This window comes from Eucyclogobius newberryi, unplaced genomic scaffold (genome assembly GCF_026437365.1).
Source record: "Eucyclogobius newberryi isolate DKJ021-1_F unplaced genomic scaffold, fEucNew1.0.hap1 SCAF_3, whole genome shotgun sequence".
In the NCBI taxonomy this organism is placed as follows: Eukaryota; Metazoa; Chordata; class Actinopteri; order Gobiiformes; family Gobiidae; genus Eucyclogobius; species Eucyclogobius newberryi.
Genome location: NW_027315945.1, coordinates 11,216,976 through 11,243,327, shown reverse-complemented (window position 1 = coordinate 11,243,327; position 26,352 = coordinate 11,216,976). Strand labels below are relative to the sequence as shown.

Here is a 26,352-nt window from a genome sequence, read left to right as displayed (position 1 = left end):
ACTTAGTATTTACTTAATACCAAATACATCACACCACAACATAAACACTTAAGTTATTTCATTCATATTTACACCCAGATCAAAGACCCAGACAAGACCACGTTGACCCCGCCCCTTTTAACACGCGGCCACGGCCGCAGCACATTAACCATAACAACATCGCACGCGGCGGCCACAGCTTAAAACAGTTCAAATAAAGCCAGCGATCTTAACGGCTGTCACTTCAATATTCACATGTGGACACACGGTTCCGCGCGGTCTCTCGCATCTTTAAACTTATTTCGCCAACTTCAACTTAGGCCCGGAAGACAAGTGCGTCACTAATTAGGGTCCGTGTGAGCCATTGACAGCCGCGCATGGCAGTGTTTAAGTCTTTTCCAGCGCAAATTTCGCGATCAATGGACGGTTTAAGATGGTCTAGATTCTAGAACGAAAAGGATATATAGATATAGATAGATAGATAGATAGATAGATAGATAGATAGAGAGATAGAGAGATAGAGAGATATAGAGAGAGAGAGAGAGAGAGAGAGAGAGAGAGATAGAGAGATAGAGAGATAGAGAGATAGAGAGATAGAGAGATAGAGAGATAGAGAGATAGAGAGATAGAGAGATAGAGAGATAGAGAGATAGAGAGATAGAGAGATAGAGAGATAGAGAGAGATAGAGAGATAGAGAGATAGAGAGAGAGATAGAGAGAGAGATAGAGATAGAGATAGAGATAGAGATAGAGATAGAGATAGAGATAGAGATAGAGATAGAGAGAGAGAGAGAGAGAGAGAGGAGAGCGAGAGAGAGAGAGCGAGAGAGAGAGAGCGAGAGAGAGAGAGAGAGAGAGTCCAGAACCGAATCACCGGGGTTTCTTTTTTTTTGGACCTGAACCGAAACGTTTTTACAAGTCCAGATCCGGTCCGTCGTAGCAGTACGCATCCCTAACAAGCACTTACTCTCTTGCTGTGTGTCGGAGGAGCTGCTGGGGTCTGTGGGCAGGTCCTCATCGTTGGTGATGTCCAGTGAGGAGAGGTTTCCCAGGTAGGTGGTGGGCACAGGCTGCATCTGATTAGTGGATTCTGACAGACTTTCCCCACCCTCCTCCAGATACTGAGAGAGACACAGAGAGACAGACGGAGCCGCAGGACGGTTAGCAGAGGGCAGAGAGAGCATCAGCCCATTGTCATATGACTGTAGAGTGTGGAGCAGAGTCTGAGCTGACCTGGCCTCGTGTTGATGAAGCATGAGCAGACATACAACTGTGGCCACACTGCAATTAATGTGACCACAGTCTATAGTCACAAACTCTTCATTCACTGTGGGATTTGAGCTGGTTCTTAAAATAGTAATGATAAGATCATTTGACTTGTTGACTTGGTTTGAAGTGTTGGTCAGTCAATTAGTAATAGTTAGAAACAAAGTGTTTCATAACCTGAAGATGTTAAACTAAAGATTATTCGGACAATTATTGATTACCGTATTTTCCGGACTATAAGTCGCACCTTTTTTCATAGTTTTGGCCGGGGTGCGACTTATACTTATACTTATATACTTATACTACGGAGCGACTTATATGTGATATTATTTGTTATTTTCACACTCCAGTGCAACGTGTATATGTTTTTTCTTCTCTATTATACATTTTTTGGCTGGTGCGACTTATACTCCGGTGTGAGTTATAGTCTGGAAAATACGGTAGTTGCTTGGATTGCAAAAGGCCAGTGAGTGTGAAAGTTTTACTCCATTTGACCAAGACAAACTTGAAGAGATGCCGCTTGAGAAAATCTTCAGTGTTTCATATGCCATTTTGGGTGTAATAATTGCTTTGTCTTAGTCATAAAACACCATCTTTCCACACATGACATGTTTTGGAGTCTGTGTATAGCTCAGAAAACAATTATTTGATCACAAAATTTGTTGACGTTACTTCACAAACTGATCAGTGGCAATTAATAGATTCATATGTTTAAGCCCTAGTTTGTATAAAGTATTAACCCTTTCCTGTTTATATCTATTACATGTCTGATACGATTATTTCTTACATGCAGAGAAGCCAGACCTACATCAAATCAGCCATCAAATCATAAAAAATATAAATATACTATAAGCTATTGGACAAAGATCAAGAATTTCCATTTTGCCATTTTTAATCCAGCGAGTACGTTTGACCAGAAAGTGAGAGGTGCTAAGCTGCTTACAATCATAAGCACCTGTAATGCAATCACAATAGATAGTTGTAAACACGAGTTCAAAAAAGCAAACTTACAAACGAGGTAGTAGCCGAGACCGGGGCTGAGGTGCTGGGCGTGGAGGTGGCGGTGGCGGGTGCCGAGCTCTGAGGCGTGGGTGGGCTGGGCTCAGGCAGCTCGGTGCTCAGCCTGGGCCCTGATGAGGAAGGCACCTCAATGGGCAGGCAGGAGGTGGAAGAGGGAGAAGATAGTCCTCCAAGGTTGCTGGAGGAGGAAGAGTGCACTGGAGGCAGCAGAGGAAGAGGAAGAGGAAAAGAGCTGCCTGCAGGAGTCACCGAGCTCAGGTCCAACAAGTCTGCAACGGAGACAGACTCTTCCCCAGGCCTAGCAGAGCGTGAGGGAAGGAGACAAACGCACAATGTGATCGGAAGATAATGAAAGAGGTGTGTGTTTGAATAAGACATGGCGGAATTGAAAAAAATGATCACCAATCAAGCATCCTAACTGATTTTCATACTGGTAAAATGAACAACTCTGCCCTGCTGAGTCAAACCCCGAAGCAAGTACTGGTTGAAGTTATCATGCATCCGTCACCAACCACAAATTATACACATCATTTCCTGAGAAGAACACAGTGCTTTGCTGTGTCATATTATAAGTAATTTATAAAACGTAAATAATAATAACTCCAAATAATAAGGTGAAATTTTAGTCCAATAAAGATGTACTGTATTTGGTAGTGGAAATATGGAAGTTTATTATAAATAAATGTTAACTGCAATTTTGGTGTGTTCAGAATGATTATGTTACTTGTTTGGAGTGAGGGAAACTGTATGTTATTAATTAAAGCATTTCTTACTATAAATCAACACCATTAAGACCTTCCCCTTAGGTGTTCTTTAGCACATACAAGCCAACATTGTAAATAAGCTCGCTTTGTTGATGTTTTGTCTAGTAAAATAAAGGTTAAAAAATGCTACAATATAATTGCTACTATAAAGCAGGTTAAACATCTACCTTTTAACTTTAGCCTTTCTAGTGGAGAATAGTTATATAAGGCACCTTTAATATAGTAGAGAGCTAGTTTTTTTTCTAGAGAACTGTCCATAGATTTGCCAATAATGTGTGATTGAAAATGTAAAATATCAAAATGACATGAACAAAACCGTACCGCTCTTCGCTCGTAGACATGATAAACTGAAAAAAAAAACATTCATTTTCATAAGTTTTCAAAAATGTAATGCCCCACTACAAAATTGCATTTCTGTAGTTCTGTAGTGAGGCATTGCAGAAATGTGTATCGCAGCGTAGAGGGTTCGGTTCCCAAAAACTGTTATGTACGTCTACGCTCTCTCTCCCGTAATTCATGCTATAACTGTTCAATCATATAAAGCCTTCAGACTAGAACATTTTTTAAAAAGTATAATGCGTCCTTACAGTAGGCCATTCATGTGTTCGCCGGTGGGGGAGACATAGTCATCATCTTCACTTGTGAGGCCCAGCTCAGTACCGTAACACTGATGTACAATGTGCCAGAGCTCCTTGGGTGATAGAGACTGCAAAACAACACACAGAAAAAGCTTAGAAATAAACTAACACACTAAACACTAAGATTATGGTTATGTGGCTCTTAAGACATCACACAACATTGTGACTAAACTGTGTCTAAACTCAAAACTATATCGGGACTACACCAGGACTAGAATAGGACCAAGCAGTTTACATCAGGACAAAACAGCTCAGACCCGGACTAAATATCTGTGAGCTTTTAATTTGACAAAAATAAGAAATGCATCATCAACATGGAATCAATTGTCCATAAAAAAAACAAAAACAAAAATGCAATGAGGTGGCAGAAATAAATCAATAATATAATCTTTCATGCAATCCCAAATTCCTTATTCTAATAAACTGCTTCCTCTCTGTATTGATGACAGACAAATTACCATCTGTATTCAAAGCACACAAATAACAGATATTGAAATGGTCTCCTGGTTATGTACTCAGAGCCATTTTGGAGTGCTATTTTTGGAGGTTAAACATTAGCTGTGCCGTTGTCAAAGCTCCAGGGGAACGGCTGAAGAGGCAGTACCTTGTCCATCAGTGCGTTCTGCCACAGACGGAAAATCATCATGAAGCTCCGGTCCCTGGCTCCAAAAGAGGTGAAGAAGTGCTGAGAACGCGAACATAACAGGAAGGACAGAAGATAAGTCAGTGTGATTCTTTCTTCTTCTTTTTTCCCCCAATGTCACAGTAAAAAGTGTGAATAAGCAGTTTTTAAATCACTGTAGTATAACCCAGAGGATATTAAGGGACTGACAGAGCAAAAGCTGATCCTTTGAGATCTGGAAAAACCTGAGAAACTAGAAAACTGTGCAAAGTTTTCATTAGCATAATTTCCCATTCAAAACAAACTGAGTTCCATCTGCAGAGAAGGATGTAAGCAGTACTTAATTTCTAAAGCTGGCAGACTGTTTTACAAAATGTGTCAATTTAGAAAGCGTTTATGTCCCATATTCTTGCAAGATCTGCCTATTAATTAAAACATAACAAATATGGCAATGGGTGGACCTAACCTTTAAGAAATAATGATGCGGTGCGCGCACGGGGGCCGCGGTGCGCGCACAGGGGCCGCGGTGCGCGCAGGGCCGGGGGGGGGCCGCACCCGCCACCTAATGTTGGCCTAATGCTCGTTGCTGAGAGTTTTTTAGCATTTCAAAACAATTACAGTGATCCCTCGCTATAACACGGTTCACTTTTCGCGGTCTCGCTGCTTCGCGGATTTTCATCATGCATTGTGTTCTGCATTCTGATTGGCTAAACAGTCTCTCCGCGTCTTCTCTACCTGTGTGTCAATAACATTATGGATTAATGTGTACACGTACGTAAAACCGCTTGCAAATTGAAGTTTGCGAGGCCGGTGAGAGCGCGTGTGTAAGCTGCGTTAGAGGCCGGTGAAACCGCGCGTGAGCGGCGGGACACGCCGGTGAGAGCGGCGCGCGTGAGAGGCCGGTGAGAGTGCGCGCGTGAGCTTCAATGTTTTATGGAGTATTTCATCGTATAATAACTGTAAAAAAAATAAAGGTTTCTACTTCGCGGATTTCGACTCCCGCGGGTTCTTGGAACGTAACCCCCGCGATAAACGAGGGATCACTGTACTGCCACAACTATGTATTGAAGCTTCAAAGCAACAAAAAGACGAAATGTAGGTTCAACCCTCCCCCCGACAAAAAATATTACGTCTTTTCAGCTTCAACACATTTTGAGATGATCCCTAAAGTAATGGTGACTATTTGGACAGAAGCTAATCACTGACCTTCTCATTGTCAGTGCTGATCTGAATGGCGTTTGGGATGAGCTTGGCAGTCTTTTCCTTGGTGAGAGAGATGACGTCTTTCAGCAGGATAGTGATCTGTGAAGAAAAGGAGAAAGTGGCGTCACTTTATCATAATTCAATATAGTAATCTTTGCCCAGGTCTGTGCCTAGATCTATGTTGATCTGCAAACATTGTGCATAGAGCCTTATCTGATTGGAGGTGTGACACTGGGCACCTTGCAGCAGGTGGCTGTTTGAACAGTGTGTTTGTGCGCGTGCGCGTCTGCGTGTGTGTGTATATACAAAGCGCATGCAGGTCTTACAGTGGTTTCCCAGCGGAAGATGTTGCTGTAGAAACACAGCCAGTTCTCCGACAAATAGAGGCGGCCCTGAAGTAGAATGTCCTTCTGCAAAGCGCACGAATAGTCTGAAAGAGACACAGAAAATAAACACTTTGCAGACGAAAACAGAACTCAAATAAACGTACTATTGGCGGGGAGAACTTACCCACTATTAGACGCTCTGTATCGGGAAGCTTTTTGAATATTTTGCGAAAATCTTCATTTCTTTGTTTGTATGTGGGACTTAAAACCTAAGATGAAGAAAGGCATGTTAAAGTTGTGAACTGCAAAACAAACTGAAACTGTTATTTTAGGCATTACTTACGTTATACCAGCTCTGCATTTTCTGTAAAAAAAGACAAATAATAAAAACAGTAAGAGGAAATATTACATGTAGTTAGCAGCATTCTATAAAGTGATATATTCATTTGAAAAACTGGAGGGCAGGTGGAGGAAGTCATTAGGCAAACAACATTTCTCTTTACAAAGTGCGGTCATAAAAGGTCAGAGTCGTAGGAAAACTTCAGTGTAAACATCCTTGTCTGAAAAACATTACATTCACATTGAACGATAGTATCTAAACAACGACTGAAAGGAAGAAGCAAGGATATTATGCAAGTTTATGCAAGCATTCATAAACTACTTGTAATTATATATATATATATATATATATATATATATATATATATATATATATATATATATATATATATATATATATATATATATATATATATATATATATATATATATATATATATATATATATATATATATATATATATATATATATATATATATATATATATATATATATATATATATATAATTTTCATTTTAAAAAAAACTATAGACTAGAAAACACATCCAAAAATGCCTTTTATAACAATGACAGTGACATTATTAATGTAAATAGTAGAAAAAGCTTCAGTTGTAGTCATCTGGACTCAGTTTGAAAAAATAGACGTTTCGACTCTCATCCAAGAGTCATTGTCAATAACAGAATTTAGGTCGAGAACTCCGATATTAATACTGTTCTGTGGTAAGACCCGCCCATTGGGAGGAGCCTTCCTGAAGTAGAAAGAGTTGTTTGTTTCAACAGAAACTCCCCCCTTGTATCTACCGAGCTAGCCTATTCAGAATCTTAATGGGCTATTAGAATCCTCTTTGTCTTAGTGAGACCCTGGCTCAACCACCCTGAGTACCTGATTAGCATCTGAATGTCCTCTACCTTTCCAGGGGTTCAGTAACCCATTATAAATAACAGGAAGATTAAACCTTAGCCCTCCATTTCTGTTTAAAGAAGGTCTTTCTTTTTTAACAAAAATAGCTTCCTTGACTCCTCTTTCAAACCATCTTTTCTCCCTGCTTAAAACCTTCACCTCACCGTCTTCAAACGAGTGATTAGAGGCTTCAAGATGGAGATGCACGGTGCTCTGAGGTCCTGAACTTGTATTTCTTCTGTGCTGATAAAGCCTCTTGTGTAGAGGCTGTTTCGTCTCACCTATGTAACGTTCTTTACAACTTTCTTCACTGCATTGGATCGAATAAACTACATTGCTCTGTTTTTGAGTCGGCAACTTGTCCTTTGGGTGAACCAGTTTTTGTCTTAAAGTGTTTCCTGGTTTAAAATAAACAGGGACTTCGTGTTGTCTAAAAATTCTCTGCAGTTTTTCCGACAGGCCAGACACATAAGGGATAGAAACACCCTTCCTTCTCTGTTCAGTTTCACTTTTGTCCTGCTTCTTGGTTCTCTTCACTCTGTTGAGAGCCCAAGCGGGGTAACCACAGGCTGAGAGGGCATTTCGGACATGTTTTTCCTCTTTCTTCTTGCCCTCTGAGCTGGTGGGCACACCTTGAGCTCTGTGTTGTAAGGTTCTGATCACCCCCAGCTTGTGCTGTAGTGGGTGGTTGGAACCAAAGAGCAGATACTGGTCCGTGTGTGTAGGTTTCCTATATACTTCTATTTGGAGTTTCCCGTCCTCTCCTCTGATCGTGGAACAATCAAGAAAGGCCAAGCGATTCTCCTTAGCGTCTTCTCTTGTAAACCTGATATGTGGGTCCACAGCATTGATGTGCTCAGAGAAGGTTTCCAGCTCTTGTTTCTTGATTGTTACAAAAGTATCATCGACATAGCGGAGCCACAGTTTTGGGGCTATGCCTGAGAATGAGGAAAGTGCTCCATGTACAGGTTGGCCACTATGGGAGAGACGGGCGAGCCCATGGCACAGCCATGAATCTGTCTGTAAAATTGTCCCCGGAATTGAAAGTAAGTGGTGTTCAGACAGATGTCCAACAGTTTACATATGTGTTCAGGTGTCAGTTTGGTCCTTTCCTGTAGGGTGGTGTCTTCCTGCAGTCTGATCCTCACTGCTGCTACTGCATCAGAGGTCGGGATGCAGGTGAACAGGGACACAACATGTTGTTGTGTCCCTGTGTGATCAGAACCTTACAACACAGAGCTCAAGGTGTGCCCACCAGCTCAGAGGGCAAGAAGAAAGAGGAAAAACATGTCCGTAATGCCCTCTCAGCCTGTGGTTACCCCGCTTGGGCTCTCAACAGAGTGAAGAGAACCAAGAAGCAGGACAAAAGTGAAACTGAACAGAGAAGGAAGGGTGTCTCTATCTATCTCTATGTGTCTGGCCTCTCGGAAAAACTGCAGAGAATTTTTAGACAACACGAAGTCCCTGTTTATTTTAAACCAGGAAACACTTTAAGACAAAAACTGGTTCACCCAAAGGACAAGTTGCCGACTCAAAAACAGAGCAATGTAGTTTATTCGATCCAATGCAGTGAAGAAAGCTGTAAAGAACGTTACATAGGTGAGACGAAACAGCCTCTACACAAGAGGCTTTATCAGCACAGAAGAAATACAAGTTCAGGACCTCAGAGTGCCGTGCATCTCCATCTTGAAGCCTCTAATCACTCGTTTGAAGACGGTGAGGTGAAGGTTTTAAGCAGGGAGAAAAGATGGTTTGAAAGAGGAGTCAAGGAAGCTATTTTTGTTAAAAAAGAAAGACCTTCTTTAAACAGAAATGGAGGGCTAAGGTTTAATCTTCCTGTTATTTATAATGGGTTACTGAACCCCTGGAAAGGTAGAGGACATTCAGATGCTAATCAGGTACTCAGGGTGGTTGAGCCAGGGTCTCACAAAGACAAAGAGGTTTCTAATAGCCCATTAAGATTCTGAATAGGCTAGCTCGGTAGATACAAGGGGGGAGTTTCTCGACCTAAATTCTGTTATTGACAATGACTCTTGGATGAGAGTCGAAACGTCTATTTTTTCAAACTGAGTCCAGATGACTACAACTGAAGCTTTTTCTACTATGGAACACGCCTGGACGAATGAGGGATTACACAGACATTATTAATGTAAATGTTAAAAAAGAATAAACAATTTCTGTTATTTCTATTTAATACACTTTGTATATATTCTAATAAAAATATCTACAAGCCTTCAGTCATCATGTCGGTGTAATCCCTCATTCAGTCATCATATTTCAACCATTATTTGTTGGATAATTTGACTAGTAAAATAAATAATTGCTTTATTTTATATTTTATTCCAGTCTAACATTTTGTTACTCAAGGGCATTTTACAAAACCGATAACTCTAAAATAAGGAATAATTACTTTTATGGCAAGAAGCCAAGAAGTCATAGCGAATGAAATGGTAATACATGGTAATATTTTTTCCCTTTCTCTCCCATTCCCTCACTCTGATAGGGAAAAATTGCAAAGTTGACCACGGATCACGAAAAAAACAATAAGACCGAGGGATGAATAAAGTAAGTAGCAAGAATCAGACGATGATTATCCAACGAACTTTTAAAAAAAACTTTAAATGACAAAAATTGGACAAGAGATGTACACGGCCATCATTGAGTCCATCATCACCTCCTCCATCACCGTGTGGAACGCTGGAGCCACAGCCAGGGACAAACTACAGAGCATTGTGAGCTCTGCTGAGAAGGTGATCGGCTGCAGACTTCTATCTCTGCAGGACCTGCACGTCTCCAGGGCTCTGGGACGAGCAGGTCGGATCACCATCCAGACCAGAACCTCCCGCCATAAGAAGAGTTTATTTTCCGCTGTCGTTGGACTCATGAATTAAACTGTACATTTTTTGTACATAGTAAGCCTATTTTTATTTTTTGTCTTATAGCCTATTTTATTTTTAGCCTATAGAAGGTTTAAATTGTTTTACTTTGACTTATATAGGTTGTTTTTATCATTGTTCACTGTTTTATGTTACACTGCACCACCAAAGCAAGTTCCTATGTTTGTGAATTCTGTTCATTAGCAATCATCAAATCACATTTTTTTATAGAGCACAATTCATACAGAGTGCAATTCAAAGTGCTTTACAACATTAAAGACGCATAAAAACACAACACAGTGTATAAAAACACAATACAGGGAATGTAACAATAAATAAATAAAAACACATTAACATGGCATTTAAAATATAAAAAAACAGATAAAAGTATTTCAGTCATAGGCGCGGCTAAACTAAATAGTCTTTAGCTTAGATTAAACACAATGGCAATAAACCTTTTCTGATTCTGATTCTGTGATATGTGCCGAAAAACAGGGTTTCTATAATAATAATAATAATAATAGTTACAAGAACTAATAGTCAAGGCACAGCACACGTATGCCAGGCTCCAAGTGCAGCCGGCCGCAGAGTCGTGAATCAGAATCCCAACTCCGACAATTTACTGCATGTTCTCCCCTCTCTCTCATCCCCCATTTCACTCTGTCCTTTCCCGTCTAATAACAAAATTTAAAAAAAAAGGAATTAGATTTGCGATTTAAGTTTAGTTGCGTTCACGTGACATCAGCTATATGGTCACTGACCTGGTTCATATCTCCGTCATTACCAATCATATCCACATGAAACAAAAAGATTTGTGGATTTCAATTCTGAATTATTTATTTTTAAAACAGTAAATCTCCCATAGTTATATACAACTTTATAGTTATATATATATATAACTATAGCCTGCCCACAAGCTGATAGTATTCTTGAACGTGAACCCAACCTATAGTATTCTGTTCAACGTTCACATTTAAATGCGTCCAGGAGTATTGACAAAATGACAGAAAAGGGCCTCTGAATTAACAAACTAATGAACAGGATATTTTGCTTTGTTTATAATACCTAAAAAAACTGCTATTCGCTAATGATTTGCATCCATTTCAATTTGATTTGATTTGATTATGATCCATCTGGCAGCCAGCCCTACTTCCTGTATGTAGAATAGTGTAGACCAGCGTTGTAGGTACCTTGGCATTGCGTGAGAAGTGTTTTGAGGCGATGGGGTAGGCAGAAGAGAGGGAGGAGGCAGAGGCGGCGGATGGCAAGGGGCTGTCAGAACCTCCTCCTCCGCTGGTTCTCTCTCCTCCTCCTCCTCCTTCACTCTCGCTCGCCCTGCCGCTCCCCAGGACCCTCCGGCGCAGAGACGGGGAGCTGCCGGGGGTGCTGCGCGGTGAGTTACTGGCCGTGCTGTGGACAGACAAGAAAAAACAACGGAAGAGCGGTTAGGCTCCAGGTAAATGGCACAATGTTACTTAAACGTCAGTGTCAAAGGTCGGGAATACAGGCTTTAATGTGTCAGTATAAAGAGCCTGCAGTAGTTTCCGTTCAAACTGCTGACTAAACTAAGGCCAAGCAAGGCCGGTCGTCTTATCAGCTGAACTCGTCCTAACTTCAATTCATGTGCAATTACTGTGAAATTCATGTGCAATCTATGTGCCGTCGTGACACATATTCATGTGCAATTACTGTCGTGATCACATGCAATAGTATTTATGTATTTATTTATTTGTCTATGGGAATTTTTATTTATAGGAGATCTTCTACTGAAAGTGTTTTTCAGACTTCCTATAAGTGATCTGTTCTTCTGTATCTACCTCTGTATCTTCCTGCGTTGCACCAATGAAATTTCCCCATGTGGGACAATAAAGGAATATCTTATCTTATCTCATGTCAAAAAGGCAAAAAACTTCATGGATTTTGTACTTTGATTGAAATTAGACTTACAATGGTCTTATATTGACTGTAAATACAGGGATGTTCAAACCTATTTTGTTTTGCTGTCAGTGCTTTATCCAACATGGCCAATCAGTGGTAAGAACTGTATTTACATCACAGTGGTTTCCATGGTTCCCTCTTGGTTCAGTCACAACGTAACTCTTAATGAGGATGGAAGGTTTTATTGGCATAACATGTCAACAATATCACAAAGAAATATCTATTATTTTATCCACCACAATAAATAGAGACCTATAGACTTTACACTTTATGCATCATAGACCCAATTCCAAGCAGACTCCACAAAGACATTCTCCACTTATAGATTCTAATTACCTCATTAGAAAACAGTTACCGGTATGTTAACTGCAAACATGCAGTCATTTAACCACTTTTTGAAAAAGTCAAATATTGATGGTAAACTACAGACCTATTCCAAATCTTCTCTTTGTCTCTAAAATTCTTGAAAAAGTTGTAGTTAAACAGCTTTGTCGTAACCTACAGGACAATAACTTATTTGAAGTTTTCCAGTCAGGGTTCAGAGCCCACCACAGCACTGAAACTACACTAGTTAAAGTCACAAATGATTTGTTATTAGCCGCTGACGATGGACTGGTCTCAATCCTGGTTCTGTTGGACCTCAGTGCAGCGTTTGACACCATTGACCACAACATTCTACTGCAGAGGTTAGAATGTGATGTAGGTGTCCGAGGCCTACAGCTGGTTTAAATCCTATTTATCGGATAGGTACCAGTTTGTTAATGTAAACCAGAGCTCCTCACCTTGTTCTAAAGTAACCTATGGTGTGCCACAGGGTTCAGTACTCGATCAGATTCTCTTAACGCTTTATGTCAAGAACAGAAATAAAAACCTACAGTTTTCTAGCTACGTTGCCATTGTAATGATGACTATGCAGGGGGAAGTATTTGCATCTTGAGCACTATCTTCTGCTTCCTCCTACTTTTCCTATAAACAATATTTAATATTTCAGTTCACCTGTGTCTGTTCATTGCTCCCGTCGGGGACTGCTACTGTATAAGACACTGCTGATGTTGGTCCAGTGATGACTGCACCTTCTCACAGCCCTGACCTGTAGATCTGGATGCTCCTCAACTGCCTGGAGGAACGCACTCTACTCTACTCCGCTCTAGACAAACGGTGTTTCATCTGCTTGAATGAACTGTCTGCTATAGATGAACCCCCTCACTCCTCCTGAGTGGTTCTGGCTCCACAGTCTTGCTGCAAATTGAAGAGTGTCAGTCCTGGACCATCTGCAGCTTGTGAATCCGTGGGAGTAGGAGCTCTCCTTCACTGTGGTTCTCCCAGAGGTTTCTACTTTTTCCCCAAAGGGTTTTGTAATTAGAAAACTAAGGACAGGGACATTATCAATTGCTAATTTCCTATGAACATTGTTTAATCTGTTTTTCACTGTCGCCTGTCAAGGCAACTGCTGTTGTGATAATGGTTGTTGCAACAACAAAAATCAATTGAATAAATGCATACTGGTGACTTTTCCAATAACATAGATTTTTTTTTTTTTTACATATTGAACTGAAATTCGTTTGTTGTAGTAGAGACAAGTAATGACCAAAAGACAGCAGCTTAAAGACATGCTTCGGCTTGGAGACCATCACAGTTGCTATTACATTCTTACAGCAGGACACTGTGCCGTGTGTCAGTGATGAGTGTTAGCACAGTGCGCGGACTTAACCTCCGACTGGCCTACGTCACAGACAGTCCGCTAACACGCAGCTAATCAAAACAAAGTGACCCCATCCAGAGGAGAATGAAACCATGTCCCTGTAAAGGACAGACAGAACCGCGGGTTTGGCCATGAGCTGAGACTCTGCTGTGGTCAGTGAAATGACTTGGGGGCGGGGGCAGTGGATGACTGGTGCGGAGGATGTGTAAACGATGAGTAAATGACCTTCTTTCTACTCAATATACACAAAATCCCATTTCCTTGGCACGCGTTCAATATCACGTGACATGCACCGTTTATACCTAGCAATTGATGTCAAGTGAAGTGTGTCATGCGTGTGCTCCGCCAAGCGCTCCGCAGACAGGCTAGCATAGATGCTACTCTTTACATCAGAGCTGCACGTTACTTACTCAAACATTTCTGCAGGTGATTTCAGCCCAAAACACGCCCGTGCTTATTAAACGTAAGGATGGCACTGCTGTGTCCACGCGGTCCCGTTAAAACCGGCTGGATATCCGTTCCTTCGTTTGTTTTCCTTTTTTCGAGGCGAGTATATCACTCAATGTGCCCATCTTGCACCGTCCCGCGGTCAGATGCTACTCCCCCATCGTATGACGGAAACGCCTGGATACAGTCCGGTACCGGACGGACCGCAGCGCCCTATGCCGTGCTCCTGGAGCCGGTGAGCGGGCTGCGCGTCTCTGTGTCCATCGCTAATCCACTGAGAAAAGCAGAGGGCGGAGACGGCCCCGGAGGAGAGGAGAGGGAGGGGCGACCCTGGAGGGCTGTGCACTGGCGACAGTCAGAGGCTGAGCCAGGGGGGCTGACCTGGGGGCTCAATCAGGGGGGCTGAACCAGGGGGGCTGAACTGGGGGCTGAACCAGGGGGGGCTGAACTGGGGGCTGAACCAGGGGGGGCTGAACTGGGGGCTGAACCAGGGGGGGCTAAACTGGGGGACACTGATAAGCATGATTAGGCTGCGAGATGGCACTCTTTATCTCAACACAGAAGGGGCAAGACGGCTTTCAATAACGGGTTACACGGACATGTAACTCCACAAAAAGACTACTTGTTTAACCTTTAACGTTGTTTAACAGAGATAGTTTTAAGATATGATAAGTTTAAAAAAAACTATCACAGTGTTTTCTTTTTGATGGCAAGCGTCTTTACAAACGAGCCATCATGCACCACTGATGATTCGACACGGACAGCTGTGTCCTGCAGAAGTTCTCTGACGACTCTGCCATCATCGGACTCATCACGGACGACGATGACGCGGAGTACAGAGGACTGGCGCAGGACTTTGTGGACTGGTGTCAGCGGAACCACCTCCTCATCAACGCGGGGAAGACCAAGGAGATGGTGGTGGATTTCTGCAGACGCCACCCCACTGCCCCCTCACCAGTGAACATCCAGGGACGGGACATTGAGAGAGTGGACTCATACAAGTACCTGGGTGTTCATCTGAACCACAAACTGGACTGGACTCATAACACAGACGCACTGTACAGGAAGAGCCAGAGTCGGCTCTACCTCCTGAGGAGACTCAGGTCTTTTGGAGTGACAGGGCCACTCCTGAAGACCTTCTACGACTCTGTGGTGGCATCAGCCCTCCTGTATGGTGTGGCCTGCTGGAGCAGCAGCATCACAGAGAGGGAGAGGAGGAAGCTGGACAAAGTCATCAAGAAGTCCAGCTCCGTCCTGGGCTGTGCTCTGGACTCGGTGCAGGAGGTGGGGGACAGGAGGGTCCTGGCTAGATTCACATCTATGCTGGACCATGAGTGTCGCCCCCTGCAGGACACTCTGTCCGCTCTGGAGAGCAGCTTCAGTGAGAGACTGATCCACCCTCGATGTGTGAAGGAAAGGTTCCGTAGGTCTTTCCTTCCTGCTGCTGTCAGACTTTATAACAAAAACTGTTAGTACTGAACACTCGCAATACTGACCTAACCTAATACTGATGTGCAATTCTGTCATATGTGCAATTGCTGTTGGAATTCATGTGCAATTCATGTGCAATTACTATGAAATTCATGTGCAATCTATGTGCTGTCGTGACACATATTCATGTGCAATTACTGTCGTGATCACATGCAATGGTATTTATGTATTTATTTATTCATTTGTCTATGGGAGTTTTTATTTATTTATAGGAGATCTTCTACTGAAAGTGTTTTTCAGACTTCCTATAAGTGATCTGTTCTGTTCTTCTGTATCTACCTCTGGATCTACCTGCGTTGCACCAATGAAATTTCCCCATGTGGGACAATAAAGGAATATCTTATCTTATCTTATCTGATGTGGCCCAACACTGTACACAGTATTTTACACTTGGTATATTACAAGTTCTGCTGTTTTAAGTACCAACCTCAAAACTGTCAATGGGGGACAAGCCATTACCAATGAAAAACAACACCCAACAGAATTCACACAAATCCTCACTTAAAATGTTTTAAACTAGCAAAATACATTCTTTGACACACAGGCTGAAAAAGACCCAGTTATTTTTAGCTCTAAATAGCATGTTTAGGGCAGGGCCAGGATCACTCCATCTGTAATAACTGCTCTATAATTCCACAGTATATTATTATATGCCATGTTTCATACAGTTGATTTACAGTATATTGACTTCTCAATAATAATCATAATAATAATAACAGCACCACAATTTAATTATTTATATCCAATATCCACAAACAACTCGAAATGGAACTATTCACATTCATTTCACTTAAGTAAACCAAAGCAAGCTCCTAGCCTGTGAATTCTGTTCACTGACAATGGCAATAAACCTTAAAATAAACCTAAAACAATAGCTGTCACATGAAAACAGAACCAAGCAAAGACCAGTTCGGTTGACATGAAGGAGCTGTCGCTCCGAGAATGGTGCAGTTGTCCCAGTGTGAACGCGCCTACCACTTTCTGGGGCGCTGTCAACGGCTGGATCGGCTTCTCCCCGTGTGGTGCAATAGCGACCGACCGAGGCTTGAAAAGCATATCAGAAGAACAAAAAAAGGGGTATTGCTATTCTCATTGAACAAAATTCACAAACTAGGCTTGCGTCAGCGTTAAGGTGCAATCTACAAGCTTCAGGGAGCTTCAGAGCAGCAGCTTGCCGACCTGCGTCTGCCGAGGCAAACTGCACAACAGGTAAAGTAAACCACAGAATCTGAACCAAGACTATAAGGTCTTAAATATAAATGGCATTAACATCGGATTCAGTTGATGTTAAAAGCCTAGTACAGAGTAGGGGACTGAATAACAGAGCTAACATAGTGCAGGACAAAAGTCAGTTTACCAAGCAATATGGTATTTTAATATGATGGGCCATATTGCTAACTGGGCTGGATTTGGCCCTCAGGCCACCAATTGAAAACCCCTTAAATATAGCACTATTCTTCATAAATGAGAAACAAAGTACATACACTCCCAACATCAAATCCACCCCTTGTACACGATCAGATATTGGTATCAAAATGAAGTGTCCATGTAGCGTATCCACCTGGCCTATGTCCAGAGCCCACCCAATCCCTAAACCCTCAATCTGTGGTCCCATCCCTGGATTAGACTACATCATAATCCTTCTACCTTACAGTGTGCAATCTGCTTATTTCAATTTCCCCACAGGCCTGTAATAAAGACTGGCAAAGTGGATAGACCAAGTCACACTGCACTGTTCATTACACATCAATGGCCAACCTATATTAAAAAAATGTGAATGCGTCAAATTATGTTGTCAAAGTCCAATGTAGTCCTTCTAGTAAAGAAGCAGTTCAAAAATATTTTTTTTTTTTTTTCCGGCTTAACCTAACAAGTATTTTACATGTTTATGAATGATTATAGATTACAAACTACATTATTGCTTTTATTGCTAACACTATTATATTGTTATTAATCAGTCACATTCAATAATAACTGAATAATCTCGACCCTCCTGAAACTTCCAATTTAAATACTATGGCTAAGTACACAATGTGGGCACATTTCTAACATTCATTCATGTAATTTCACAACATGTTGTAAAATAACCTAAAATAACCACAACAGATAGTACACTGTACATTTTATTGATTGTGGAAACCTGGTCTGCTGACTGAGGCAGATAGCAGAAAGTCAACAAGTTTGTCTCGAGACTCCAGAACGAACTGTTCAACTCAAGCAAGAAGGAAAAGTTCCAAAAGTAAGATAGAGATGATCATATTGTTTATTTTTTATAATTTATTGATACTGGGAAAAAACAATGAGAGAAACTCTTTTTCACAAGTACCCTGTAAAAACAAAACACAGATTAAACACAGGTTGGTTTACTAACCAAATAAATAACCAGTGCTTTAAAATAATCAAAAGGCGTAATTGATAAATTACTTTATTTGATCACTGAGGGGCAATTTAAAATCGTTCACATACAAAACATCACAGTATTTACGCAGGGGATGGTTAGATTAAGAACAGGATCGTTACGCAATTACAATTACAGTGGAATTTAAATAGTCTCTGTGATTTGTTAGTTCAAAATTATATAATATGTTTATCGAGATCTATGCAGGTGCTAAGTGCAGGTGGTTTGATGGCCCCTTAAGGTTGCAAAGATATACACCAGGCCCTCCCTATAACAAATTAACAATAATATAATAGATTAAGTGTTTGTAAATCAAGTAATCCAATGTTACGGATTTTACATTTATAAAGTGCATGATGATTGTTCAATATTTATTCTAAGTTTTCACGTGGCAGTTTGAGAAGAAAAGTTGAAAAATCAAGTCAGAAAAAAATTACAGGAAGTAGCACACAACACAATAATTCCACCCAAAACGCAGTGACAACTTCTACGCAGGGAACACAATGTAAGTTTAAACATCCATTTAAAAAATAAAAAAGGTGTGGTCATGTATTTCTAATTGTCAAACATGTCATGCAAAATCGTAATAACATAATAAACTTAAATAGTGAATAGGCTAACCTGTCATTGCACTTCAAGGCTAGTGCATAAAATTGGAACTTGTAAACAAATTAAGCAGCATTTTTTATTCTTTTAAAGGAAGCATTTTACTCCATATTGTTCTGGAAGACTTAGCAAACACGTGATGCAAGCAATAATTCCAATGTTCATGAAAATCCCAGCCCCAACAATAACAACTAGGTCAATAAGCCAACAGGCACAAGGGCACAGCTGTTAGCGAGGAGCCCGGGACAGACGCTGGCCCTCCCACTGCCCACTGCAAAGATGCCCACAGCTCATTCTCCATTCTTATTGGACTCACATGACATCATCAGACCAAGCGCTGCGCCCTATTGGCTGAGGGTGATGTCATGCTCCAGAGCAGGGATAAATAACGCCGGCTAAATCCCCGCCTCTCTGTCTATTATTTTGCTGCCTGTCACAACACACCGTCTGACTTTCTTTGTTTACGCTTTATGTAATCTGACGGCGTTAGCAACGAGAGTAGCCTGCTAACGCTACTGAACGTTTAGGTCAACCATATGATTCGGCATGACGAGGGCATCGTGTTCAATCGCTGAACGTCCGCGCCGTGAATCAACTGCTAGGGATTAATTGGGGTTTTAGCAGTATAATCCTGTCCAGACTCGTTTTAGCCATTAGCTAATTACCAAACAACCCTGGCCTATTTGACCTCACGCCGCACAGCTCTATGAATCAGTCAGACGTAAAGCCTTCTTTCAGCCCTCATCGATGTGCACGTGTGAAAGCGCGGTGGCTCCAGGCGCTCTTTGCAGCCAGGGGAAGAGTACGCGTGAATGCAGATGGGATAAGGTTTCAAACAGCAGGAGCAGTGGGGTACAATGCCCAAGGGCGGGTTCATTTGGACTCACTCAGGTTTACAGGCTAGTAGATTTCATAAGGTTACCAAATGTATTAGCGGCCATAAAAAGTATATGATATGGAACAAGATTAGAGACAAACATTCATTTGCTTTTATGCCGTCTGTTGAGATCAGAAGTACTTTAGATGTCATGGAAAATTGTCTTTGCCGAGTGATGCAAATGTACACTCGATAATTAAGGCTATACAAGCACAGATTTTAAAATTGTACATATTCTTGGATGTGTATGAACAAAGTAATAACTTCATATTGTACAGTTAATTACCTGTAATAAATGTTATGCTGTTTGATTGAGTTGCTTTTTTCGGTGAATGGATCAATTTTCTTTTCACGTATTCTTTAAAAGTGTGATTTGGCATTTGAATTTAGTTCACACAGATAAAGCTGATAAAAACAAAACGAAAATGCTAAAACGAACTAGACTGTTCGGTTTGTGATATTCCGATTGTGATTCTGATAAAGTGTCTAAAGCAGGAAGCACAACCACAACACCATCACGTTACCCAATGAAATCTCTGGCTTCCTGCTCTTCAGAAAAGTGACTAGCAAACAGCTGTGAACAAGCACTTTTTCCTAACTAATGTACAATTTTGAATCCACGCTGTTATTTAATCAGTTTTATTGTGCAACAACAGCTAACAATATCACATCCTTTGACATGATGTCCTGAAGGTGTTGCTAACTTACAATGGTTTTAGTTCCCTTTTGCCACAACTAACAGCCTTTTCAGCACAAAATGTAATCAAATAGATAAATCTCAGCACCCCTTCATGGGCCAAATTAGACCACCGGGGGCTAGGTAGAAAAAACTTACCGGTATTAAAGGATATGAATTTGTTTATCTTTTTTTAAACTTACTTTTTACATATTTTTGTAAACAATCGAATCTATTTCCTCCTCTTTGTTTTTAACTGGATGCACACTTTCTTGTTTCTAGCTGCACTACATTGCGTTTCAGGGAGCAGCCTTAATAAGAGAACTTCTCCTCAGTGGAGTTGAAAAATAAAATATACTATATCTTATTGTTAAAAAATGTGTAATTTGACATTTTCAGTTTTGGGATATTTGATTGCAACTCTAAACCTGTTACTTAACATCAACTTCAGCTTGGAAAGAGGCTGCGAACTCACTAACCTGCAACTTTCCCATTCCGAGTCCCGCCCCAGCAGGCTCTTCAGGGACCAGCGGGAGCGACGGCTGGGCGAGGGGCTGCGTGACGAGGTGCGGGAGGGCAACAGTAAGCGGTCTCCCCCTGGCTCCTCTTCTTCTCGATCCATCTGAGAGAGAGCGCTACCCGCCGCTCCCCCCACACGCCTCTCTTTGGGACTGCGACTGCACTGGCGCTTGATGGGTGAACATCCCTGGTTTCCCCCGTCCCGTTGGGTCGTCCTGGAGCGGTTGCGCTGCGAGCGGCTATGGCGGTTGCAGCGGGACTGGCGGGGGCTGGGTGAGCGCGACCACGACTCCGTGTCCGAGGACGGTGGCAGGAAAGTCAGCGTCGGCACGGCGATGGGCTGACTGAGGCGTTCTGGAGAGGTCATCATAGTCATCTTTAGGGCCTCGGCTGCTCACATCCAAACACGGGGACGGTCCGGGCCAGTTTTGTTTGTGTTCAGTTTAGCAGCATTTAAGAGCCGTCGTCTTGGATTACTTATTATGCATCCCGTGTTAAAAATGAGCTCTCAAATGTCACAGTTCTTCAGTTCCTTCTCCGGCATTCAGAGTCTGCTAGTCTTCAACCTCAGGCACTGAGTGAGAATTACACCACGGTCCTCACCCTTCCTTCCCTTTTTGAGTTACTCTTAATTTCACAGCAGACTTTGATGAGTTTCGAGATTTGACTTGTGTAATATCCCTTTATAAGTGGAAACAACCTGAGACGTGGCCTAAGATGTAGAAAGAACAAAGAGTCTAGCAATAAGAAGAACATTGAACATTATTACCTACACAGTATGTCAGTGAATTACCCACAGTACCCAAAATATGAAATGTTAATAAGAAGACCTAAAAGAGCAAGTAAATAGATCAAGATTCTAAAGGAGAAAAGTAGATAATCAGATAACACCTCATAGAAGGGTACTGTATGTAAAACAGTGACTCAGATTGTTTTTACTCTCTAAAATGTGGGTTATTTCTGGGAATCTGAGGTATCAAATGACAAACGATTTAGAATCTTGTTCCCACTGAGATTAGAATCAATAGCATATTTTTGGTTTGTAGTATGATTAGGAAGAGTAAATTTGAGCGTTTCAATATATCTTTATCATAGAAAGATTAAAATTTAATGAAAATATTTAGATAAACTAAAAAATGTATTATTTTGTATTTCAATGTCAGTTTTAGTGTTTGTGTTTTGTTTCTGATTTATTGTCTTTGAAAATGAGATCTTGGGAGAGAATTGTACACAAAGACCAGTAAGAAAATTATATTAACTAATGCATCAGGACCATTCTATACAAGGTTAAGAAGCAAAATAACCACAACTTATTAATACCGTATTTTCCGGACTATAAGTCGCACCTTTTTTCATAGTTTTGGCCGGGATGCGACTTATATTTATACTTATATGTGATATTATTTGTTATTTTCACACTTGCGACCGCATTTCATTCTCCAGTGCAACTATATATGTTTTTTTTTCTTCTCTATTATGCATTTTTTGCAGTAGACTTATAAAATACTGTACTCAAAATAAAAGCTGACATCAATTTGTCATGTCTGAATAGTGCAGAAAAGGGAACGTAGACGACAGTCAACAAAAACAAGCCAGGACACGACCAATAAACCGACAAAGTCACATGGTACATGAGATATCAACAATGCGGAGATAAAGTGTAATAAATGCTCACTAAGATTCTGGCACTAAAACTACAAGGTCGATTACGCACAAGTTGAAGAGTTCCATCTCTCACTGCTGACAGTACCTGGTAGAAAACACAGCACAAGTCGAGTTCTCCATTGTGTTGCCTTCAAAGCCAGCAGCAGCGAGGCCAAAGGACGCCTCATAGTATTTGAAGTGATGTGTTTGAACAAGAACAATCTTGGCACCGCTCTGTTTGTCCAGGGCAATCATACATGATCTCTCTATATGGCCAATACCCTTTGGTCAACAACAATCAAATGGTTTTCTTTGCCATTGATGTAACACTATCATCAAGAGCATGAAATCACCACGCTGAGCTCAATCATGAATGCAAAAGAGTGAGCAAAGGCAAACAACTTCAGGCTATGTGGAGGTATGAGGGTTTGTTTGAAAGGACACGATTTGAAATATAATGACTTTCAAACGTATATTTAATCTACTTTGCCAAATATGCTATCCCCAAAACTGATGTCAACAGAATTCAAACGTGAAGGGCTGTAAGTGTATGATATTTGACACATTTAAACAAACCAGCTTTGCTCATTTTAGGGAGCTCATAATACAACAATAAACATACAATAACTAAATGTATTGTTTAAACACATTCAGTTCAAGTGGGGGTCAGAGGTTGTCAGAGATGGATGATTTGGCATAGATTTACCCTACTTTTTTTGAAGAAATAGTACTAGAAGTATCAATTTTATATTCCTACAGGTTTAGGTAGGCCTTCTTTTGCATGAGTGAGTCTGTAAGAGAAAAAAACAATGAAAATAAACTAGAATTTTTGAGTTGATATAACCTAATAATATGAGTTTAGTCTGCAAGTCCGAACAGCTACTCAAGAGTCCTTGCCATTATTATTTGTTCTGACTTTATCACTCATTCGGCTCACTCACTACTCTTATACTCAACACGTAGACAACACCTACTGACATTTTTAAAGTACAATGTGACTTCTCTACTCAAAACAAGCGTGAAGTTCAGTCGCTCCCCTTTCAAACGTCTCCATACCTCCCATTAGACGAGTTTCCTCCGTTTCTGGTGTCCAGCTCGGCCTCGAAAACCAGCCGAGCCACGGTGCGAGAAGCCACGTTATAATCCACCTTCTCACAGGACAGCATCAACATGTTCGGAGCGCGGTAGCGTTAGCATTTGCCCGGCTAAAGTGCTGCTGCTAAAGGCGACGAGCCGGGGCCAAGTTTAGCTAAAGTTACCCCCTCGACCTCTGCTGCGGAGCTCATACGAGAAAAGGACTTTGCGGGGCTAGCACCTTCCCAGTTCCGCCATGTGAGCGATGCCACTGTGCATTTTCATGTTAAATAAAAGATTAAAATACGTTAAGGATTCAACGTCGGTTTCACTTTGACGTAAGATGAGACGAACGCCAACAAAGAATGCATTTTTGTCAAAAGTAAGCGAGATGGGACAGGGACTTTAAAGGGGGATGCATATTTCTAAATTAAATAATAACCATGGTTTTCACGTTTGGGGAGAAAAGACTGTGCATTTGTGTTTATTTGCTATTTTTCATACTATCGTAAGCTCTAATGAACTTTGCATAATGTTCAAATGTTTAAAATGTATCATCAATCATGTATGAGACTCCCCCCTACGTGTAACTTTTTGGTACGGTCCAGACAAAATAACTGTTCGGAGGATGTGGCGATGGTACGATCTCTGTTTACATCGGGTACATTTTGTTTAAAGTTTAAATTCGCCCTCTTAATTTGTATTTTTTTAGCTTTCTCAATACTTTTCATACTGACGTCATGTGGTTGAATTTGCTTGTCTCATTTTTCTCCGGTGTAATTTGCATAATGACAGATTATTTAAATTTAAAAAGGCAGAGATTTGAATGAACGGAAGAAGAAGTGAGGAACAGCGACATCTTGTGGTAATTTTTGTTCATGTCATTTGATTTCCATTAGATACCTCAGATACAGAAACTTCACAGAACATTATTATAATTAGCCTAAAACAAAAATGACTTACCATTGGTTGTTAGTGACATCTTATTTAGACAAGGCGTGTTCTTTAAATTCAAAAAAGTGTACAGATCCATTGTTATTTGAGGGTGAAACTGGAAAAAAATAAGAACAAGATGTCATTTAGATGGGATAATAAGCATTTAAGTGACAAAACAGCATGCATAGACCATAGATTGGTATGTCAATTTTTTTTCCAAACTGTCAATTAATAACCAATGAGCAAATATATATAAATATATATATATATATATATATATATATATATATATATAGAGGTATCAGAAAAATGTGAAATGACAATAAAATATACAAAATTATAACTTTATGCATTATTTAGTAGTTTACAAACAAAATAAAAATCTATTTGTTCATCAATCAGCTCTTTGTGCAGTATATTTTTTATTATAAACAATATGTTAAATATTCAAGTTTTCAAATCTATTATAATCATCCACGCTAAAAAATATTTTTTACTTACACACAGCACCTCTATTTAGAACTTTTATTTAAAAAGTGAGACCATCAAATGAATGACAAGGACGTTTCTCGTGTACACTACCAACAGTATCTTTGCATATTCCATTATTTACATAAAATACCAGCCAGCATGGGAGTTAAATGGCAGACTAGCAGTACATAGAGCAATAACTGACCACAAAGCGCTTTCTGTCTCTAATATACATTTAAAAAAGATATTCATTCCTTCTAGTCACAGAAATGTTACCTCTCACTTTGTTTTCCTGTCTCTCCAGCAGTTTCCACCTTCCAGCCGGGCGACGGCGCATCACAGTGACTTTGCACTTTTATATCATCCACAGACTCCTTGAACACCTACATCAGTCACTTGTGGTGCGTCCCTGGTTTGTGCTCAGCGACCGTCATCCATCCCATCATCCCTCTCTCCCGCCAATAACAAAAATCTTGCTCTCCTTTCTCTGCCAACGTAGCCGTGCAACCAGGACAAGACAGTGCCGGAGGTTACAGCCTGGGAATTGTGTTGTGCTGATCGTGTGGCTGCTGATTCTGGGACTTGGAAATTTGATCTAGGCTAAAAATAAATTTAAAAAAACCAGACCAGGCCAGCATAACAAGAAAGGAGGTGTGTTACTAAGGTACACATTATTATACATTATATTAGATATGTTTTTTCATGGCATGTATTTGGTATTAAAAAATAAAAGATATGAAATATACCGGTAGTGGCAATATTTATTTTCTATATTGTATAGAAATGGGTAAGGGTTAGTTAATATTCTCGGTGCGCCTGTTTGACATTGTCCTCAGTGCATCATATATTTATTTTGAAGCAGACAGTGAGTTCAAATGGAAATAGAAGAGCAATGAAATAAAGTGGTAGTTGTAGGTTTTAATGTTGTCCAAAGTATCACAAATAAGATACTAATCTATACTAAAACTATTGTCCAAACTAGATACTCTTTTGAGCAAAAATCAATACCAAGAAAATCACAAACAGGACAAAATTTAACCTTTCCCGAACAATTTATAGTTTGATCTGGACAATTACAGTCCAGTCTAAAAAAGATTCATTATCATTATGGTATAAAAATCAAATATCAAAGCTATTTCTTAGGATTTAACTATTTGTATCGTGGCAACACTAGCATGCTTCCACTACTATAATTGTAATAGAAGTTATTTGTGAATTAATTTCATCTGAACTTTCCCAATTTTGGGGCCTGGAATATTGACATCAAGTAAACACTTGGTGGTTCTCAGTCCCAACAGCAAGACAAACATTGGATATCGGCTGAAAAACTAAATCTACATCAGACCGTTCCTAGATTCATTTTCCGCATGTTGAAATTGGCAGGCACTTTATTGTCAAGGTTAAACCAGGGCCTTGTCATAAGCTCAGTGTGTCATCTGCTTACATCACATGACAATACCCATGACCCCTTCCAAAAGACACTTAATCTCCTTTCGTTTTACCTTGAACACAACATTCCCATAACCGTTTTACATGCGACCGTTTCCATGTCTATTTACAAGGCCTTGGTATAAGTTGATCTCCGGCCCGATGATGATAAGGAGGGAAAAGGTAAAATAAGTGGCTAAATGTGGGCAC

The 26,352-nt window shown here is 40.6% G+C and overlaps 1 protein-coding gene across 3 annotated transcripts in view; it reads right to left on the bottom strand.

The window, feature by feature from the left end:
- gramd1a (GRAM domain containing 1A) overlaps positions 1–25,201 on the bottom strand; it is a 53,207-nt gene extending 28,006 nt beyond the window's left edge. The window contains exons 1-12 of one of the 3 annotated variants that reach the window (XM_072460114.1): positions 24,991–25,201; positions 24,271–24,358; positions 20,550–21,301; positions 11,126–11,345; positions 6,162–6,182; positions 6,003–6,087; positions 5,819–5,922; positions 5,496–5,591; positions 4,272–4,352; positions 3,617–3,735; positions 2,257–2,563; positions 947–1,100 (exon numbers count right to left, since the gene is read on the bottom strand). In XM_072460114.1, coding sequence (XP_072316215.1) covers positions 947–1,100; positions 2,257–2,563; positions 3,617–3,735; positions 4,272–4,352; positions 5,496–5,591; positions 5,819–5,922; positions 6,003–6,087; positions 6,162–6,182; positions 11,126–11,345; positions 20,550–20,965 — 1,603 coding nt within the window. In that variant the 5' untranslated portion in view covers positions 20,966–21,301; positions 24,271–24,358; positions 24,991–25,201. Of the gene's footprint in view, positions 1–946; positions 1,101–2,256; positions 2,564–3,616; positions 3,736–4,271; positions 4,353–5,495; positions 5,592–5,818; positions 5,923–6,002; positions 6,088–6,161; positions 6,183–11,125; positions 11,346–13,985; positions 14,326–20,549; positions 21,302–23,289; positions 23,475–24,270; positions 24,359–24,990 lie in introns of those variants that run through there. The other 2 variants (XM_072460115.1, XM_072460116.1) reach the window with 2 other exon arrangements.
- Positions 25,202–26,352: the final 1,151 nt, after the last annotated feature.